The sequence below is a fragment of the Equus caballus genome, chromosome 1 (assembly GCF_041296265.1).
Source record: "Equus caballus isolate H_3958 breed thoroughbred chromosome 1, TB-T2T, whole genome shotgun sequence".
Lineage (NCBI taxonomy): Eukaryota > Metazoa > Chordata > Mammalia > Perissodactyla > Equidae > Equus > Equus caballus.
Window position 1 is genome coordinate 151,461,760 of NC_091684.1, and position 22,152 is coordinate 151,483,911.

The 22,152-nt window shown below is 50.0% G+C and overlaps 1 protein-coding gene across 1 annotated transcript in view; it reads left to right on the forward strand.

Moving 5' to 3' along the window:
• Positions 1–5,670: 5,670 nt before the first annotated feature.
• The window catches only part of GNB5 (G protein subunit beta 5), a 36,885-nt gene continuing 20,403 nt past the window's right edge, over positions 5,671–22,152 (forward strand). The window contains exons 1-3 of the mRNA XM_023617306.2: positions 5,671–5,932; positions 16,690–16,826; positions 20,572–20,613. Coding sequence (XP_023473074.1) covers positions 5,821–5,932; positions 16,690–16,826; positions 20,572–20,613 — 291 coding nt within the window. The 5' untranslated portion in view covers positions 5,671–5,820. The remainder of the gene's footprint in view (positions 5,933–16,689; positions 16,827–20,571; positions 20,614–22,152) is intronic.

The window sequence follows — 22,152 nt, forward strand, 5'->3', positions numbered from 1 at the left end:
GGAACTGGTCGTTTAGTCCCTCGCTTTTCCTCAGCAGGGACACAGACGTCCTGTCTCCCCCTCTCAGGGCGGTTGGGAGAGGTCAGGGCCGAGCGCTCCATGGTGGTCAGTAGCTGGTTCCCTTCCGATCGCTCATCCCTGAGGGACTGCCCTCTACTCTGTTGTTACCTAGCCATCTCAAGAACTATGCCAGCTGCCCCTTTGCTGTAGGAGTTCAACCCATTCATGAGCTCCCCATTCTCTCTCCAGCTCCATGGTGACCTCTGCATGCTAGACATTCCCCCTCAGAGGTGTCCCCACTGCCCCCTCCCCCACAAATGCATCCCTCTCAGGTTTGGCTCTGTTGAGAAATTCAGACAAGTGCTCCAAAAAAACTCAGGGGGTCATTTCTTTGAACCTTAATGTGGCCCACTCTCTGGACGCCACAGCTACAAAGGCTGCTCCTTCCCACCTTAATCTTATTCTCCTTCTCCAACAGGGGCACCCCAACCCCTCAGCCCCCAAACAGAAACCTAGGAGACACAGACATCTCCATCTCCTCGTCCGCACATGTTGCCAAGTCCAGCACCTTCTCCTTCTTGTTCGTAAGTGTGGTCCAAATCCATCCCACAGCATTGCTGTAGTTCAGGCCTTCATCGTGTCTTGCCTGAACTGCAGCCATGGGCTCCTCTCTGCTCTTTCTGCATCTCCAGCCGCGTCCCCTTTCCCTCCCCTCCATCCCGCTGCTGCTGCTGCTATCGCAGCCACTCACAGGGCAGCATAACATCTCCCGAGCACTCACTCTAGTCCGGCCTTGAGTTAAGTGCTCTATGCACTCTCTCTTAGAATTCGCCTGACGAGCCTGTGATGTTAGATTTTAAGACCTTCATTTGATAGATTAGCAAACGAAGATTCAGAAAGGTCAAGTAACCTGCCTAAGTAGCGGGGCCCGGATCTGGTCAGCCAGAGTCAGCACCCTTAGCCACTAGATGGTTTTGCATCCTTGAGGCTGCCCTCCCTTCTGTGGCCTGGGCCTGTCTGTTGACTTCTGGGTGGACAGGCAGGGACCCTGGGTCTGCAGCTGTCAAATGTTTAATGAATGGGATGAGTTCCCTGCAGGGAACCACCACCACATTTACTCAGCCTCATGGTATTGGTGGAGGTCAGGCTGCACCATTTTCTGACTCTTGTTTTTACTCCAAATTCACCCTGAGGGGAGGAATTTTTTTTTTTAGCTTTAAATTACAGTATCCATTACAACAACGCTTTCCACTGTGAAGCCCCACAGGATTAATATTGTGCTGCAAAGATCAGTTGGGACCATGTCTGCAAGTTGCCAAAAACCGGTTAAACATAAGCTCAGAAAACCTGCTGTCTGACGCTTTCTTACTGATTGAATAACTGAGTTGGTGTTGACCCAGCGTGTTGCAATAAATCACAGGTTACAGATTAACTGCATATTCTTTATCCCACACGTAGCGGTCAGAACCACCACATGATAAAGGAAGATGAGGTCTGAGAACGCTGGTTCTGTCAGCTTTTCTGTCTTACACTTACACACCATTTTTTTCTCTTTCTTTTTCAGCTTCATCTGGGGTGAAAGATGTGTGATCAGACCTTTCTAGTTAATGTATTTGGCTCTTGTGACAAATGTTTCAAACAAAGGGCTCTGAGATCAGTTTTCAAGAAATCTCAACAGTTCAGCTACTGTTCAACATGTGCAGAAATTGTAAGTGCCACTTTTTAAAAATTTAAGTAGTTACCTGTCTTAAAACGATGTCTAATGGGAGGGTCCCGTGGCAGATGAATTGCCATGGAAGCCGTTTACACACAATTTTCAGCACACCTGGGCTGGGTGGGGCAGCAGAGCATGCGGGTCTGGGGTATGGACTCCAGTCTCTGCCTGCCTGGGTTCGAATCCTGGTCATGCTCCATGGTGACCGCGTGCCAATGGACCTCACCTCTCTCAAGAGGTCTGGATTCCATCTGCAAAATAGGAACAATATCATCTATCGCAAAGGGTTTTGTGAGGATCAAATGAGTTCATTTGATAAAGTGTTTAAAACAGTACCCAGCACAGGAAGTGCTCAAGGAATGTTGTCGCTATTCTTATTTTTTAGGGCTAAGGCTTTTTTCTTCTGTCTTCTACTAGTCTGCTTGGCCAGCAACCAAGCTAAAAGGGACTCTGGCAAACAAACAACGTGGGAGCACTTTTCCAAAGGCCCTGTGCCAGCTGTCCCTGGGGACAGTGCTCTTGAATACCGAACCAGACAGGGTCTCAGTAGTGAGCAAAATTAAGCCCAAGGAAAAGTGCTCCTTGGGCCTAAACCTTCAGCAAGGGCCAGGGACAGGACACAAATCCTGCCATTTTTCAAAGTACACAAATCAGTCGTCACCAGAGGTGGCTATGCTCAGGTTTCAGATCTTGCAGCAAAAATGCCCACAGCACGGCTGAAGCCCTAGGAATCGTTAGTCTTGTCTCAGAGGATTTGCAAAGCTGTGCTCAGTAGTGCAGCTGAGTGGAGCCCCCACCTGGTCAAAAGCGGGAAAGCACTCTTCCCCAAAAGCCCAATAGGAAATCCCAATTATCAACACGCGAAAAACATACATATCAAAGAGAGGAAAGATGACATTTACGTTTTATTCGACTGAAGAGGAGAGGCAATATTCATCCTCCCGGTCCCACTGTAACCCCTGCCAATGATTACATTTTAAGAAATTATTCCCATAAAGCAATTGGCAGGTAAACAGGATAGGGTGGCACGCAGGCTACGGTACAGCAGAGTCATCCGGAGGTCACAGGATTCAGGCTCCGGGGACGGACTTCTACCTGAAGCACGCTGCGCTCTAAACCCGGTTCTGCAAGTCCTCAAACTGAGGACATTCAGTTCTTAAAATCAGCCTGCTTTCTGGTGGCCCTCCCACCCTGGAGCAGAGCGATTTATTAATCTAGCTCTTCTGTCTTTTAAACAACTTCCTCTGTGGACAGGAGCCCAGAATGCCAGACATCGCATCCTCCGTAGCATCCTAGGTTCTCCGCGGGTCAGAGTCCCTGCCTGCAGGGGACTGTCGCTGGCTCTCTCCACCACCGGCACGTGGAGGGGGGAGGGGGAGGTTCCCAAATATTCAGACTCCTTTGGCTGAGGAGACTTCCAAATGACTGACAGCTGACATTTTATCCAGGCGCTTAGGATTGTGTCCACACAGCCCCCAGTGGACACTTTTCATGAAAAGGGGCAACGCTGGACCTCCACCACTGCTGAAATGTAGCAGACTCCAACTTGTCTGATCTCCGGCTCCCTCATTTATAAAAAGTAGTGAACACCAAAGTACGGGAAGGCACTTTGCAAACTTTTCCAGCCATTAAAAAGTTACGCTGGGTGGGGGGGGGGTGGGGGGGGAGGGGCGGGCAGCCTGCTGGCATAATGGTTAAGTCTGCTGGCTCTGCTTCAGCAGCCCAGGTTCACCAGGTCAGATCCCAGGGGCAGACCTACACACAGCTTATCAAGCCATGCTGTGGTGGCATCCCACATACAAAATAGATGAAGATTGGCATGGATGTTGGCTCAGGGCCAATCTTCCTCACCCCCCCCCAAAAAAAAAAAGTTACATGGCCTCATCTCTATATGGTAGGCTCTCCAGCTAGGAGGATGTCTGGGGTTTATTTTGCACAGAGAACCTCCAGAGGAGGGCACACAGCGGTGTGAAGCTCCCCTCACCCCACTTGCCCTAGCCTCTTGAGATGACCCTTGTGAGAAGGGTCCCTCATGACCTAGTGTCTCATTTAAATTACTCCATGTGAATTGCTCAAGTGTATCAGGCAGTCTTAAAAATAATGAGCATATGCTGTGTGCCACACATCCTGCTGAATGCTCTAAGTAGTCACTCCTGCTGAGGACCCTACCAGGAAGGTGTTATCTCCATTTTCAGATGAGGAGCCTGAGACACAGAGAAGTTAAGTAAACCACCCAAGACCACACAGCACAGCCAGGATTTGCCCCCAGGCAGTCTGATCTAGATAGAACCTATGCTCGTAACCTTTGCTCTAAGAACTCTGAAACAGATCTAATGTTTTTGCTTTTATAAATAGCTGAAAGTATCTAGAACATTTATAAATTTTGTCTCATTTTATATATTTGTTTTATTTTAATTACATATTTCACATGTATTTATATCATATATTTATTACGATTTATACACCCATTTTATAAGCTAACATTAACTGAGCACCTACCATATACCAGTTCTCATGCTAAGTCCTGAGGATAAATGATGACTAAGCCCATATTCATGGGCAGGGAGAGGGGAACTGGCAGTTAATAAGCATCTGCTATGATGGAGATGATAGAGAAGTTGGTGAGGTTCCCACATATCATCTTACTGAATTCTCACAACAGCCCTACGAAGTAGATGCCCTGACACAGATTTTCCAGATAAGGAAACCGAGGAGTCAGACTCTAACCTCCCAGCCAACTATGTAGATTATTTCCAACTTTTCTTAGATAGAGACGGCTCAGGACACAAGTCAAGGCTGGATTCCTCAGGAAGGGAGGGGTACCAAACAGGGTGGGGATGGCACCCGATTCTGCGGGGTGATGTCCACTTTAGAATTTGTAACCTTCATCTGCCTCCCCGTTCTGTAGAGAAATGCACGCATGCCAGGTCACGGAGAGGGGAGGAGGGAAAAGCCGCGGGTTCGGTCCTCCACAACCGAGGCCAGAGGCATGTGGCTGAACGGAGCCCGAAAGCCTGGGTCCAAATCCTGCCTTTGCCTCTTTCTGGGAGTGCGAACCGTCCAAATAGTTTAACCTTTCTGTGCCTCAGTTTCCTCATCTGTGAAATGGGGATGGTAACAGTACCATGCAGGGTGACTGTTGTGAGGATTAAACGAGTTAACGTGAAGCAGTTGGAACAATGCCTGGCCCTACAGGGGACTGGAAGAGGGGATGCTGGAGTCTGCCCTAAAGTCACTACCTTTGCGACAGTGAGAGAACTGTCGCCGCCCTTCAGTGTAAGCTGGAGGACGCTGCCTCACGTCTCAGATCTCTGGGCGCGGGCTCCGAAGCCCCGGGTCTGGGCCCCTGGGCGCCCCCCACCCCGCCAGGGACTTAATTCCCGAGTGACGAAGGGAAAAGCAAAACCAAGAGCGGGCCTCCTAAGGCCGCAGAGCCCCCAGCGCTGCTCGGGAGGCAGCGCTAGTTTTATTTTTGTCTATTTAACTTAACCAACGAGGAAATCTTCCGGTTCGTTGTCTGGGGGGCACCAGAGCTACCCAGGCTCGGGCCGGGTGTCAGAGGCGCGGGCCGGCCCAGTGCCCTCGCCTCTCTCCTCCACTCTCTGCAGGTATCAAGTCCCAAGGAAGGGAGATCTGTGCACGGGGTGGGGGGGTGAGGGGTACTGTGTCACTAGGACTTCCCCAGACTCCCAGGAGCCGGGCAGGCCTGGGGTGGAACGCCAGTTGGGCCCTTAACTCCGCGCGCGTCCTCCCGGCAAGTCAGCATCCTGTCTGAGCCTCGGTTTTCCCATCGGTGAAACGGGCCGACGCTCCCCGCTTCTCCAGGGCGTGCGCGCAGCAGCGCCACCGCGGGGTCGCCCGGGGCCTGCGCCAGGGCGCGCGGCAGGTGCCGGGGCCGGGGTTGGGGGTGGGGGGAGCCGGGGGGTGGGGGGACGGCCGGCGGCGGGGCGGGGGGGGGCGCGGCCACAGCCCGGCCCGCAGCGGCAGCGTCAGCGCCGGAGGGCGGGGCCGCGCGGGGACACGGCGCCGGAGCTGCGCCCGCGGCCTCGGCCGCCCGCTCACCGCCTCCCCGCTCTCGCTTCCCTCGCCGCGGCGTCCCCGCGAAGATGGCCACCGACGGGCTGCACGAGAACGAGACGCTGGCGTCGCTGAAGAGCGAGGCCGAGAGCCTCAAGGGCAAACTGGAGGAGGAGCGGGCCAAGCTGCACGACGTGGAGCGTGAGTGCGGGCCGGGGGCGGGGGTGGGGTGGGGGCCGCCGGGCCTGCGCCGTTCCCGGGATGCAGCTCCGCCTGCGCGCCAGGGGAGGCTGGGGGGGGGGGGCGCGGGGGGCGCGGGGCGGCCCTCGGAGGCTCCGGGCACCTGGCGGAGCCCGCGCCCCGCTCTGGGCGGGGGCGCCTGGTGGTAGCGGCCCCTGCCGCTGTCCTCCCGGCGAAGGATCGTGGGAGCAGCTCCCGTCGTCACTTGCCTGGAAGATGCACACTGTCCCCATCCCTGCCCTTCCCAGGCGGGGCGGGGCGGGGCGGACGGGGTGGCTGTGGCGGCGAGCGCCGCGAGTCCGAGTGGGCGCGGCCTAGGGTCAGCTCCTGTTTTGTTGTTTAATCCTTTGGCTTTCTCCATCAGTGTCGTGTCCTTTCTCAGTTTTGCTTTTATAAGGAATCAGACTCTGACTTAAAAGCTCATTTTTCCAATCTGCGCCCTCTCCCTGGGAGTGGAGAGCCGGATGGGGGAAGGGAAGCAGAGGCGCTCACCAGGTCTAACCGTTTAGTTCATTTAAGGCTGTTGAAGAGCTTTTTTTGGACGGATGCGGTGTGATTGGTGTAAAAGAGCAACAGCAAATCTTAAACTTACGTTGTTGACCGCTGCCGTAATTCAGAAGGGGCTCTGATTTCCTGAGTGAGCATTTAGATAGCCAGGTTACAGGGCTCTTGGCGGGATCAGCTTCCCTTGACTCTGCCAGATGGGTCGTCCTCAGCAGAGCTTGGGCGCGGAGCCAGGCTTGGCGAAGTGACCTTATCTGCTTACTTTTCAGCTCTGAGGGTGGCAGCTCCCCTTTGTTGAGCACGGCCTCCCCATGGTGCCCTCAGACACACCTATACATTGTGCTCCTGCCATTCCTAGTTGGTACCACTTGCTTTAAATTCTATTTGGAAAAGAAAAACGGGGTTCATGCTAGGTCCCTTAGCCCCTGGTTCCTTTCTTTGAAAATCACTTGAAAGAAGCAGAAGACCTGAATCTCGAGTGTGCTGTGCCTTTGTAGGGGCCTCCTTTAAACAGGAGGCACCCTAAGCCCCTGTATCATTTAGAAATGTGTCCAGCTACAATTAACTATAAACCCCAAATAAAGTAGTTAAGCAGATTGGGAATTATTTTTCTTACACAACGAGAACAAAGGTAGGCCATCACCAGCATTGTTCAGCTGTCCAATGTGCCATCAGGGACCCACGCTCCTGTCTTTATCCTCCACCACCCTGAGAGTGCTGGCATTTGCCCCACGATTATAAAGTGACTGCCACAGCTCCACACATCACCTCTGTATCCAGGGCAGGAAGAAGGGGGAATGTGGACACCAGCCTCTGTTTCTCTTTGTCAGGAAAGTAAAAGTTTTCCCCAAAACCTCCTTTCTCCCCGACAGACTTCTGTTGGCAGTTTGTTAGCCAGAGCTAGGTCACATGGCTACTGCAGGGGAGGCTGGGAAAGGGAGAACTGAGTTGGCACACTGCCGTCCCCAGAGAGCTGGGTTTCAGGGAAGAAGTAGGGAATGGATATTGGGAGGTGTGGGACAGGGTCTGCCCCATTTCCCTTTGCAAATGCCTGCACTCAGCAGGTGATAACAACGGTGCTGTAAGCGTGGCCATAGTGCCTCTCAGATAGGCCATCTGATTTCTCCGTTTCACAGATGAGGAAACTGAGGCACAGAGAGGCAAAAGGACTTGCTGCCAGACCCCAGCTAGTGAGTGCTGGGGCAGAACCCTTAGTGCTCCACGCAGAGGATTTCTCCAGACACTTGCTGACTCAGTAGGGGCAGCTGCCCACAGGCATGTTTTTCAGCCTTTTCTGCAAATTGGTAAATTGCCTGAAGGCAGAGGCATAGTCAGGACGCACTTTTCAACAGGGAGTCCTTCTTCTGCCCCGATGGTGTGTCCTCAGGGGCCAGGGCCCAGTTTTGGACCCACAGTGGAAGGATCTGTCCTCACCTGCATAAGTCAGAATTTTTGAGTTGAAAAGACCAGAAGTCATGTGGTGAAGTTTTCCTTCATTCCCCCTGTAGCTTCCAGACCAGTTCTCCACTCCCGTGTAAAACCCATGCTCCTCTGAGCCTCCTGTCATTTACCTGACCTGTCTCTTCCCCTCCTCCGTGCTGCTGCCTCCTGACCTCCCAGCCAGGCTCCCTCATTTCTTAAGGACTTTGGCCCACACCTTGAGCCTTCTTTTTGACCCTAAGCCCTGCCCCATCGCTGGTGTCTTCAGGGTCCACAAGGGTGACCCTCCTCACACGCTGGCCCCTCGCTCCATCACAGCCCCCCCCGGATCTTCTTAGTAATCAGAACTGCTCTTTCGCCGACCACGGTGTCTCCCACGGAGATGTCCACGATCTGGGATCTCTGGGCTCTTCTCTCTTCCGGTTCTCAGCCTCTTCCTGAGACTACATTTGTGCATTGTGATGGTGTTACATAGATGGAGCCCCTATCCTAGTCGGAGAAACCTCTTTAGGCCGTAAGCTAAGGTGCAAGTCATTCCGGTTTGCCTGGGACTCTACATTTTAAAATGGAAAGTCCTGCATTCTGGGAAACCCTCAGTCCTAGGCAAACTGGGACAGTTGGTCAGCCTTCTGTTAGTTCTGACTTGCCCAAAGTCTTGCCTTTAAAGAGTCAATGCAACGAAATTGTAGAGGAAACTTGAGGAAATGTGAAGGAAAGTGAAATTTGGAGAGAAAGTGATATTTTCCTAACTCAAGACAAGACCCTCACTTCCTCAGCTCCCACCCCTTTGACCCTCAGACCAGCCCCTGTTGGGCCCTCGTTGTCAAGTCAGACCCTTGGCCAACATTAAATACAGGAAGTGGCTTAGACGGGTGGCCTATGGGGATGCCAGCTGTCGACGAAAATAATCCATAACCAATCTATAAATGAAAATTTGGGGTGAGTTTATTCTGAGCTAAAATATGAGGACCGTGGCCCAGGGCCTTTCTTCTCGAAGGAAGAAAGGGCATCAAAGAAGTGGGCTGTACAGACTGGTTATATACCCCCAGAGAGGATGTTTCACATATGATTGAAATGTCCCTTTTACAATAGTCGCGAGACTGCTCCGTTGGCACAGCGATTGATGGACACAACAGGTAGGTCTGCTGTCTCGGTGGACACAGCAGGGTGGCAGGTCTGTTGTCTTGAGCTGGGTGGTCACAGGTGAGCTGGGTGATCAAAGGTGAGCGCAGCCATCAGTTCCTAGCCTAAGGAAAGATGCTTATGCCTAAGGAAATGCCAGTGTGGGGGAAAGTTGCACCTTTATCTTAAGGCCATTTGTCCTTGCCATAGTAAATGTTTAAAGCAGATATACAATGCATGCTTGATGGCCATGTCAGGCCCTTTTGGAAAAAACAGAGTCAGGCCAAATTAGGTTTATACCAAATGGCTTCCTCATATACTCCAATATATCCTATTGCTTGCCGTTTCTATTTGTCACAGCCTACATCAGACTTCAGGCTCCGTGCCTGGCCCCTGCCTTCCCCCTTACTCCTCCAGAGCTTCCTGCTTCTCCCAGGGTGTTCCCCCTGTCAACTTCTGCTCACCTTCTACCATGGGGAAGTGCTCCCTTCTTGATACTAAGGTGTTTTAGAATCACGAGGTTACAGCTTGCTTTAGTTTCCTATTGCTGTTGTACAAATTCCCACAGACATAGTGGCTTAAAGCAACATAAATTTCCTCTCTTACTGTTCTGGAGGGCAGGGGTCTCAAATGTGTCAGCAGGTCTGTGTTCCTCCTGGCGGCTTTAAGGGAGAGTCCATTCCTTGCCTTTTCCAGCTTCTAGAGGCTGCATTCCTTGGCTTGTGGCCCCACGTCACTCCAACCTCGTTTCTGTCATCACGTCCTCTTTGACTGATCCTCCACCCTTCCGTCTTCCAAGGACCCTTGTGATTGCATTGGGCCCACCTGAATGATCCAGGATAATCTTTCCATCTCAAGATCCTTACCTCAATCACATCTGCCAAGTCCCTTTGCCGTGTAATAAGGTAACATATTCGCGGGTTCCAGAGATGAAGATGTGGACCTTTTGGAGGGCCTGTCACACAGCCCGTGAAACTGGAAAGGACCACCTGCTTCAGCCTCGGTCTTCAGACACAAAAAGTTTTCTTCTCTTCCCAACAACCCACCCCCTTTCCTTAGGGATGAGGGAGCAGCTGAGATCCAGGGACGATTTCGGGGATTTCCCTAAGGTTATACAGAGAGTGGGGGTAGACGCCAGGCTCCTTGTACAGCTCTCCTTCTCACCATGCCAGGCCACCTCTCAGAGAGCTGAGATTTACATTTAAAAGGAATTAAAGTAAATATGTGTGTGTGTGTATGAAAAGGTGTCAAGTAAAAAAGAAAAATAAGATGAGTATATAACATATGATCTTATTAGCTTAAACAAGAGATGCTTGTGTATGCATTAAGTTTCTGGAAGGATACAAAAGAAACTTGTCATCTCTACCAAGGGATCCTGGGAGGTGGGGGAAATAGACGTACTTTATACGTATCTTGGCGTTTAGTGCTTTTATAATAAAAAGGAAAAAATGAGTACTGGAATCAGAGTCAAGATCAAGAAAACAAGGGGAGTTCAGCTATAAAGAGTCCTTAACTTGACATTAAATTGACAAATGATCTGGAAGACAGGCTGAAAGCAGACAGAGCAGAAAGGGCGCCATGTTCATTGCAGCCGACATACACAGCAGCCTCGTGGGGCCGTGTGGGGGCTTCATCCAGATTCCCAGCTCCTCAGGGCAGATTCTAACATTGTCTATGAATGAAGCAACTCTAAGAAGATTTATATAATTTCCCTAAGTGCAAATCCAAATGAAATTTGGGCAAATGACAAGATTTATTATTAGATGCGATTCGCTTTTCTATCTTTCCCAAATGTAACTTCGTGAAAGGTTTTATTCTCAAAGGCTTTATGATTGGAGCCTGGGGCTGTTCTGATTTTATGATGTAGGAACAAATCTAGAAGAGCCAGATTTCTGGATTAGTCTGAAGCTAGTGTGTTGATTCACTTTTCCCGTGTTCTAGGAGAGATGCTGTGTGTACTGAGGCTTATAGAAGTGAGCTTCCCTACGGAGTAATCCGCTTCCCGGCTGCCCTTCCATGTGCCACCCGCCCACAGCCCTCAGAGGGAGCAGAGGGCAAACCTGCCCTTTGCCTCCTCTCCCTTCCTGCTGCTCTGTGTTCATAGTTACACACGAGCCGGCTAGCATCTCGTCCTGAGAAACTAGTGCCCACTGCAGCAGATTTAGAAATAGAGAAGAAACAAGTCATCCGTGACCACACTGCCCAGGGGTAGCCACTTTTAATATTTTGATGTACTTCCTAGCTTATGTTTTTATGCTTGTGTATCTGTTTGTAAGCATACTTGAGATTGTACCAGATAAAGAGTTTGGGCCTAGTTTTAATTTAACACAATGGATTGAATAGCTCCCCCTGTTGCATGTTTTCACTTTATGAATTTATATGTTTTGGATTCTTGTGTATTGACCTGCACACTGTCCATGTTACTTTAGGTTCATGTGTGCACAGATTATAAAATAAATTGTAAGGGGCTGGCCCCGTGGCCCAGTGGTTAAGTTCGCGCGCTCCGCTGCAGGCGGCCCAGTGTTTCGTTGGTTCGAATCCTGGGCGCGGACATGGCACTGCTCACCAAACCACGCTGAGGCAGCGTCCCACATACCACAACTAGAGGGACGCACAACGAAGAATATACAACTATGTACCAGGAGGCTTTGGGGAGAAAAAGGAAAAAAATAAATAAAATCTTAAAAAAAATAAAAAATAAAAATAAATTGTAAAACTATTCCCTGAAAGTTGAGAGGAAGCCACATCTTGATGAAAAGTTCGTCTTTACCTGAAACCAGAATTGTAGATTATTTCCAAGGCCCCATTTAGATAAACTCTTCACTCCCTCCTTTCACAGAGGAGGGCACAGGCTCCGAGGAGACATTTGTTTACTGCTGATTTCTAAGTTGTCCCCTCCCCTCACGCCTTCTTTTCCTTTTCTGCGTCTTGCTCCGCATGACTTGAGTTGCTAAGGTCTCTTCTTGCTCTAACTCTGCCCGACTCTCCCAGCCCGATGGTGGCCAAGCCAGGACCGGGGCGCATTTCTTGACTTGGGTTCTAGAATCCTTAACTCTGACCCACTGCTCCAGCTACATCAGGAAGTGTGGGGTGTCTCCTGCATTAAGAAGCCATTGTCACTGCCTCACTAGTCCTTGACTTTCTAAAGAATTGCAGCCACCTGCCCAGAGTTTACCCTAATAGGGGAGGTATTTATCTGTTCTTAGGGGTTCAAGTGTATGTGCATAAGGTCCTTAGCCTCTCTGAGCTTCAGTTTTTCTTTTCTGTAGAAGTGAGGACAAAGCCTGTGTCCTCAGGCTGTGTGTAAAGCTCTCAGCCCACCGCCTGTCCCCCAGGAGACATGTGACAAATGGTGGATATTGCAACATGCTTTTAAAGCCTTTAAAAATGTGCTTTCCCTTTGACTCAGCAATGCTACGAATTGGAATTTATCTAAGGAGATAATGCAGTACAGGGGTCTCAGGGCAGTCCCAGAGCACAGTAAGTGTCCACCAGTAGGGAAGTTTTGGATAATGGTATATCCATACCGTGGAATGTTATGCAGTCATTAAAAATGACAGATAATTACCTTTGAAGTGGAAAGACATCCATAAATATGAGGTGAAGAAACAGGTCCCCCAAATTGTATGTGAAGTATGATCTGCTCACACACGTATACACATGTGCACACATATGCAGAGAAAAGTCTGGAGGATGTATACCAAATGTTAAGAATGGTCAGGCTAAGCGGAATTATAAGTGATCATGTGTTTCTATCTTCTGATTATTTTCAATGGACATGCATTTACTTCTATCAGTATATGAAAAGAAATTAAGAAAAATCCCTCTCCTGTCGGTAAACCTCTCGTTCATTCTCCCGTTCTCTCCTTTCTTAAACCCAGTCTCTAGTTTTCGTGGCCCGTCCATTTCAGAAGCCCTCTTTCCTCTAGGTTATCTTGTTTCTGATTTTCTAGCCCCCAGTGCCTACTACCCCAACTCTACATTTTTTTTTTTTTTTGAGGACAGTTAGCCCTGAGCTAACATCTGCCACCAATCCTTCTCTTTTTGCTGAGGAAGAGTGGCCCTGAACTAACATCCATGCCTGTCTTTGTCTACTTTATATGTGGGACACCTGCCACAGCATGGCTTGCCAAGTGGTGTGTAGGTCCGCACCTGGGATCCGAACCAGTGAACCCCAGGCCACTGAAGCAGAACATGCAAACTTAACCACTGCACTACCAGGCTAGCCCCCCAACTCTACATTTTTGATTCCTGACCTGCCAGACACCTGTTAGGCACTTTAATTTGCTTTCCCAGTTAGACCTCAGAACACCCCCATGGATTAGGTCCTTGTCTTCCATTTTACTGAACAAACAGAAATAGTTATTAGGAAGCTAGCTTCCTGCCTCCCCTTTCCTTACTCCAACTCCTGGGCATCCTTCAAAACCAGGGTCCTGTGACGTCTCTCTGACAGCCACACCTGCCAGCAGGGTCAGCCCTGTGACCCTCGGCGCCCTGACCCTTCCCGCTGCACTCCAGCTGTTACCTGTGATCTCGCTTGTCTACCCCTGCAGGCTGTGAGCTCAGTAAGAGCAGGGACTGTCTTCTTTTCTGTATCCAAGCCTCTGGCACAGTACTTGGCACGTAGGAGGGGTTCTGGAAACGTCATTCAAGCAGCAAACATTTATTGGCCTCTACTTCTAGCTCTGTCCCTTCTCTTGAGTTCCAGCCATGGCTGTCAGTTTCTACTGCCTAAACCACTTGCACTTCATTCATCAAAAGGAGCACATACCATCTTTATTCCCAGCCAGCTCCTTTTGGAATTGCCCGTTTGCATTTGGGGCACCACTGTTTTCTCATCCACGGACTCTGGAATCCTCCCCTTCTCTGCCCTGCCCCCCTCTTTTCCAAGAAGCTACCTTTTTGAACCTTCTCAGAGCTGCCTCCACCTCCATCATTAGTGGGCATAACTCACCTGGGGAGCTTGTGGAAATGCAGGGTCCCTTGCTCCACCCGTGGATTCTGATTCCTTGGAACAGGAAACAGGCGTGTCTTCCACCCCTAATGCCAGCGAGTTTGCCCTGGTAAAACGAGGAATTGCTTGGCAGCTGAAGCAGAGGTGATGGATTAGGAGTAGGGAGAGGTACAGAAAAAGAAGGGAAAGGGGCTTAAAAGTTATGTTGATCTGCCAAAAACTGCTTCTTAGGATTGCTACAGTTGACTGAAATTTAATAAATACTAAGCATTTCATTTATTCTTTCAATAAATACTTACCTGGTCCCCACTGTGTGCCAAGCCAGAGAACATTAACTAACACTCATCGGGTGTTCCCTCTGTGCCAGGCTCGAATAGTCATCCCAACAACCCCATGGGGGAAGCCAGCAGCGGGAAGGTAAGCAGCGTGCCCAGGATGCACAGCTGGTGTGTGGCAGAGCCGGGCTCTGACCCAGCGGCCTGACCCAAAGCCAGGATTCCTGAGCGCTCGGCTCCGTTATGCCCTAAGGAGAGGGAGCAAGACAGCACCTGTCCGCCTGCTCCTTGCCTTCTAGTGGAATTTCTGAACAGGTTATCATTGTATTCTAGTAAGTTCTTATTATAGAAACCAGCTGGTTGTGTTCATCATTTCTTTAAAAAAAAAAAAAAAAAGTTAAATCCTGGAAGGTGATCCATCAGAAGGCAGAGAAACCACATCTGCCCTGAGCCGACAGGACACAAATAATTCACAGAACATACTGAGTTCATTCCCAGTTTGGGGTTTTTTTTTGCTTTCTGGTATTAAAATTTTCTTAACTCTTTAATTCAACAGATGTGAGATTTGGCAGATAGAAGAGGACTGAGTGGGTGGGGAGTGAATCTATATGGTAGGAAGGGAAAATGCAGTGAGAAAATAATTAATAGTTGGGATGTGTTCAGATTCACATTATGTAAGGTGCTATTTTGGTTAGATGAATCATTTTTTTGGTAAGAGGGACATGAAATAGCTATAGTTGTCCTATTGCTGAATTCGGGGACGTGGCAATAATATCTGTGACGGGAACTCAGGGGCAGTCTGTGACGTTCCTGCCTAACACGCGTTACCTGAATCTAATCATGAGGAAGCATCAGACAAGCCCGAATTGGGGAGTAAAATAGCTGGAGACTAAAGAGACATGACAGCTGAATGCACCCCGTGGTCTGGGATTTCCATTTGCAATAAAGATATTCTGGGGCGATGGAGCCTATCTCAGTAAGGTCTGTGGTTTAGACATGGTATCGTTTCAGTGTTAATTTACTGACTCTGAGGGTTATACCGTGGTTATGTAAGAGGGTTCCTGGTTTTGGGGAGTACACACCGAAGTGTTTAGAGAGGAGGAGGGAGGGGAGAAGGAAGGATTTCTCTAGAGAAGGGGTGCAGTTGTCACATGGCTTAAACCCCACTCAGCCCCTCTGGGAGAGCCCAGGGTTCTGAGGATAACACGAGGAGGCGGGCCCGTCCCCAGCAGGCTCCGGCAGCTCATGGGAAGGATCGAGGGCCTGTGTTTGCCTCACACCAGCACCACGATGTTGCTCTGTCTGTGCTAGGACATCATGCCTTTCGTGGGGCTGTCCCCTCCCCCCCCTCCCCACCAGCCTGGAGAAAGGCCCAGCTGGGAGGCCCAGAGGAAGGAGGAGTGGAGGGCGCCTTAGGAGGCCGGGCTCCTTCTGGCACAGCCTCCAACCAGAAAGGGGGGCACTCCACGAGGGGAGAAGCCCCGTGACCCCCACCTCACCTGCACCATGAGGACCTGGGCTAGCCACTCTCTGTGGCCCTTTCTGCTGCTTCATGGGAGCCTGCCTCCCTCTGAGAGGCATCCGGGACAGCCTCTCTCCAAGCCCCTGGAAGGCTCTCCCTTGGCCACGGGAGAGAAGCTGTGGGCCCTGTCCCGGAGGGGTTGGTTCCTGAGGCTCCTTCGTGGCGTAGGTACCTTCTGGAGGTCGTGTGTTCAGATTGTTGAATGTTGGGTTGATCTCTGCCAACGCCATAAGTCTTCGCAGACCCACAGTGTACCGTTTGGTGGTTCACTCAATTGCTGTTTCCTGCAGCACATGAGTGGGGCGCCTACCATGTCCCGGGCCTGTGCTAGGCACAGGGGCATCAGTTAGGAGTCACAGTGCCTGCTGTGGAGCAGCAAGGGTGCACATTATGGTACCTGATGGGACAGTTTTGGTAAAGTGACTTTTCTTTGTGACTGGAAAGTGGTAAGGAAAAGAACCAGAAGCCCTTGCTTCACTCCCAGTTAGTTGTATGAACTCGTATTAGCCAGATAACCTCCGTGAGCCTCAGTCTCCTCACCTATTAAATGGGGTAGCCGTCTCCCTCTGCTGCCTGCCCTGCCCACCTTGCAGAGCTGGGCCCTTCAGTGGAGAAGTCTATATACTGCTTTACAAATACGAGGTAGTCTTGGCGTTGATCCCTCAGCATGCATATATGGAAGTGCTTTGAAAAACGTAGGGTCTTAAACACAAAGAGAGAATGACAGTGTTGTCTCTACCCTCCACTGAGCTTAAAAGAGAGAGCATTGCGAGGGCGTGGTAGTAAAGACCGGGAGAGTAAAGCTGTGGCCACAGAGAAAGACCAGCGTCTTCCCTGTGGCAGCACAGGGCTTGGAACCTGGTCCTTGGTAGTGGAATTGATGGCGGCCTTGTCCTTCCAGTGCACCAGGTGGCGGAGCGGGTGGAGGCCCTGGGGCAGTTTGTCATGAAGACCAGAAGGACCCTCAAAGGCCATGGGAATAAAGTTCTCTGCATGGACTGGTGCAAAGACAAGAGGAGGATCGTGAGCTCATCGCAGGTACGTCACAGCTGTTGCATGGTGGAGAGCTCGCTTCTGCTAAGGGGGAAAGAGCTGTCCTTTTCAAAAAGCCCTTTCTGGTCTTTGTGTCTCTGCTTATTCTCCAGAGGACATGAGTTAGCACAGCTAAGCATTCTCTTGCAGACTGTAGAACTTCAACTTAACTGATTTGGGTAGATTTGGAATTGGTGAACACAGAAACGTTATAAACTATATTTCACAAGCCATTCAAAATTATTTCTTCCTGAGCCTATTTCAAGGTCTTATTTGTGAGTGAAACCATCTTTAAAATAGTGTGGGTTTTTTTCTCCAAATTGAGGGCATAGTGGTTCAGATTCCACTGTGGCTTCTTTCAGTTTAAGAGTTTAGCAATTTGTATACCTTAAAAAACAAATTTAAGATACGTATTTTGTGAAGTGTAGTTTTTCATTCATTTTGTGTAGTTGGGACATAGTTTATTTTACATCTTGTATATTAGTTATCTGTTGCTACATAACAAATTACCCCAAAACTTAGCAACTTAAAACAACAAATATCATACGTGATTGCTGAGAGTCAAAAGTCCGGAGCAGCTTAGCTGGGTGGTTCTGGCTCAGGGTCTCTCATGAGGCTGCTGTCAGGATGTTGGTGGGGGCTGTGGTCATCTGACAGCTCGACTGAGGTGCAAATTCACTTCCAGAATGGCTCTGTCACGTGGCGATAGGCTGGAGGCCTTAGCTCCTCACCATGTGGACTTACCATGGGCTGACATGGTAGCTGGCCTCCCCCAGAGCAAGAGAAGGAGACAGAGGCAGAAGCTGCCCTGTCTTTTATGACCTGGCCTCACAAGGGACATTCTGTCACTTCTGCTGTATTCCACTGGTCACAGAGAGCAACCTGATATAATGAGGGAGGGGCCACACAAGGGTCTTGACTATCAGGAGGCTGGCTACCACTGCTTAGTACTTTTTATGTCCTAGGTAGCACATAGGACTGTAGTACTGTCCTTTTCAATGTTACGTGCTTTGAAGATAAAACTATAAACTGAAGTCATATATTTTTATGGCCAGTTTGGGCTTCCCCAACCCCTGCGTTCAGCCCAGCTTTTCATAGGACAATTTTTTATAACCCTTTTAAGTATAAAAACTGTACGTGTTCTCAATAACCACAAGCTCTGACGTCTCTGTCAGTGTTGTTTGTCACTAATCTGCCGTATTACCTACAAATCTAGTAGGTCACATTGCATTTGCTTTATGTTCATAAAAAATTTATCATGTGTATTTTACCTATAGAAACACTGAAAAAGAGAACAAAGAAAAGGTTTTTTTTTTTTTTTTTTTTTTTTTTTAAAGATTTTATTTTTTCCTTTTTCTCCCCAAAGCCCCCCGGTACATAGTTGTATATTCTTTGTTGTGGGTCCTTCTAGTTGTGGCATGTGGGACGCTGCCTCAGCGTGGTTTGATGAGCAGTGTCATGTCCGCGCCCAGGATTCGAACCAACGAAACACTGGGCCGCCTGCAGCGGAGTGCGCGAACTTAACCGCTCAGCCACGGGGCCAGCCCCCAAAGAAAAGGTTTTTTACTCCCACTACCCCTTCACAACCGTTATTATTATTTTAGAGCATTTTATTCTAGACCTTTTTGTTCAAATGCTCGTTTTTACAAAGTGGTTATCGAGATGTACATGTTGCTACCTATCCTTTTAGACTTTTTTTTTATCCTTGAAAGTATAACATATGTTGGATTTTCTGTCACTCGTGGACTGCTCTCATGGGGGGGGACGGGTGGTGCCTCGGCACTGCTGACACGCTCCATCCACCCACCTCTGCTGCAGGAAGAGTGGGATGGGATGTGGGAGGAAGCTGAAAACATCAGGAAGGCTCTGGAAAAGTCTTTGAGTGACTCAGAGCAGCCCTTCTTCCTTAAAAGGCAGGAGCTTAATCAACCTGACTATGTGGGTTAGGGTTGGGGTGGAGGCACAGTCTGTCCAGGGACGTAGGCCCCTAGTGTATAAATCTGTGCTCACGAAGGGACCACATTTAGTTCCGTGAGACTGATTTTAGCCTCTTGGGTGCGTGTTTCTCTCTACAGTGCACGTGGAGTTGGTGGGGGACAGGCAGGCAAGCAGTGTGGTGAGGAAGCCACCGAAGTGAACACTGACCTGGGCAGTGCACTGAGTCAGCACCCCTGCCCAGCATGGGGGGCCTCCAGGCATGGAGAACCCGAGGAATGGGACTGGAGCCCCTGCTCTGTTCTCCGCTTGTTTACGTAATCTACCCCACATGTCATGTTAGTCAGAGAAACTAGACTAGAAGAAACAATGTGTTTAGGGGTCTTTTTTTTTTTAAAGATTTTATTTTTTCCTTTTTCTCCCCAAAGCCACCCGGTACATAGCTGTATGTTCTTAGCTGTGGGTCCTTCTAGTTGTGGCATGTGGGACGCCGCCCCAGCATGGCCCGATGAGCGGTGCCATGTCCATGCCCAGGATCCGAACTGGCGAAACCCCGGGCTGCTGCAACAGAGTGCAAACCTAACCACTCGGCCACGGGGCCAGCCCCTGTTTAGGGGTCTTGAAAGGCCTGAAACTGCCAACTTTGACCTTGTTTCAGGGCCCCTCAGCCGCGTGCAGCATGAATATGGAACTCTTCCATCAGATCACTCAAAGCAAGCAGCTGCATCACTTTAGAGAATCAGACCTTGTCTGTGCCCCTACATGGCATCCTCTCCCTCTCCCCCCACGGACTCATTCACCAGATTCAGCTCCAAGGGCTTAAGTGATTAAAAATATCAAGCCTGCCTTAGAGGCTGCAGACTTACCATCCTGAGGATGCGTGGGGGACCCGGCTAAGCCATCCCCTTCCACTGTGTTCAGAGCCTCAGGGCCCAGAGAACGCACACGCCCCGTTCTGGGCAGGTGACTGCATTGTAGGGACCAGGGCTCATGTGGATTTATCTCTGGTAGGTTGTGCTACAAATAGATGCCATTGGAGTCACTCCCCACACCCCCAGTCTGGGCTGCAGCAGCGGTTACAGTGAAAGTGGCAGCATTGTCTGTGGCATCACCAGCCCAGAGCTCACCCTGGACAGGGAGTGCTCTTTGTTTACTGAACAACTGCCCACAGTGGGTCCCCCCCATTATAAGTGCGAGTCTCAGGTTGTTGGCAGCATAGATGTGAAATGTCAGGGTTGGGGCCTGCGATGTCTGCAAGCACTGGAGAAGTTAGACTGATCTCAGGCCCACAGCGCTCCCAGCTGTCCAGCCAAGACGTGGACCAAGAATGGGAGTGGGGCTCCTACACGTTCCTGCGGGAAGCCAGGCAAATGTAGAGAGGACAGGCTGGTGGGGATGCTGAGGGAGAAAGTCAGAGACCGTTAGTTACCTGTCAGGTATCTAAAGGTAATTTCAGGCTTATCTCACCCCTGTATAACTTTTTGACAGTTAGGATATGGCGGGTGATAACAGGTTACCAACAATTTATGCTTGGTTTATACGTGATATAAAAGAAGTGTCTGAGTATTGCCGACTGTCATCGTATCTATACAAGGGATGTGAGGTTGAGAGCCAAGCCCTTAGGCAGGCTGGAAAGCTCTGTCCCCACTCACTGCCTTTTTTCCAAGGATAGGTTGGAGGGTCTTGGTTATCTAGATCTTACTCTGGCTTTCCCCCTTGCACTGCCCAGCTGGACACAGCTGCTACGAGCAGTTCCCAGCAGTCACCTGTAGGGACTTGTTGACAGCTCCTGAACTGTTTCCTCTTTTCCCTCCAGGACGGGAAGGTGATCGTGTGGGATTCCTTCACTACCAACAAGGTAAGGCTGCCTCGGAACCCCAGGCCCATCCTCATTCCCTGCCTCTCGGGAGTCCATCTGGGGATGGAAACCCCACGAAAGCCCATTCGTGTTCTGACAGCTCAGCAGTCCATTCATGCGTTCATTCCTCTCTGGAGCTGAAATCCCTCACTCAGGGAAGAGTGTGTAGGACCAACATAAGGGTGCAAATACTGAAACAGGAAAGGGCATGGCCTGGAAAGCTTGTCAAATTCACACATGCAGCTGCATTTATTATTTTTCTTCTGAGTGATGATAAATCCCAAACCCCCAATGATAAAACCCAAATCCCCAGTTTTTTGTGCCCTCTGTCTTTGACAGACTCCACAGCACTGTGGACACGTGCAAATGGTGGATGGGGAAGCCGAGGCTGTCATGAGGTTGAACTGCCCTATCTGGGAACATAGGGGTCTGGGCCCCTTGCAAGTCTGGCCTGGGCACGCATGGCTCCAGATTAGACCTAAATTTAGACTCTTGACTAAAGAGAAAGGCTGAAATCCATATGTAGGTGTCTTGCATGCCTGCGTTGTGTTGGCACTTAGAATAACAAGTATTGTATATTAAATATGAATTCCAATATTTATCTAGAAAGAAAGTCTTCCTTTTCACTGTATAAAAAAGGAGACCTATATGTGTCTCAAATTGAACAGCGTCCATACTCTGCATTATTGAATGTGTTTAGTAAATGTCGTGGTAGACAGCTGTGACAGGACCTGATCGTGTGGGGCCCCAGAACCATCTTGTAGAGCAGAGTCCCTAATAGGCCCCTAGGGAATAATAAAAATGGCAACATTTTGCAAAGAGCTGTCCTATACATCACCTCCCTCCGTGGAGGCCTCTGCCTTTCCCAGCGCTCCTCAGCATCTTCAGGAGTGTGTGGGGTTTTGCTGCTTCTGTTTATGCCTTAGCGTGGCATGGAGCATACACTGCCTGGTTCCTGGGGAGCTGTGGGGTTGCCCCGTGTGGCCCCTGGCAGGGAACATAGTCATTACACATAGGGAAACGTCCGGGGATGCCCTCCGCTGAGAGTGGCCACCTCAGCTCATTCCCCTGCAGTAGATTATTCCTGATCTGAAAGGCTGCGAGACTGGGAGCGACGTCAGGATCTTGACAGGCAGTATCAGGGTCCATGTTTCCCCACAAAAAAACAGAGAATCATAACAGGAAAGAAAACCAGCACTTGAGTGTACTTTGGAAATCATCTAGTCGTATCCTCTCCCTTCACAGACAGAGCATGAGCCCAAGGTAGGACAAATGGCTGGCCTGCGTGAGGTTGCACGTCTTGCTGGTGTTGGAGCCAGGACCAGGGCCCATGTCTCCATGGAGACGGACTCAGAAGTTTTTGAATTGTGGTCTTGTTTGCTTCTCTGCATGCAGGCGAATATGGGTGACTCCACCACCAGCAAGAAGCCAGGGACTGTTACACCTTGTTCTTAATGCACCATTTCACGGGCTCTCTTTTGTCCCCGATTGCAACTCCCGATCATCCTCTCCACCCCCACCCCCATTCTTACCTTCCCA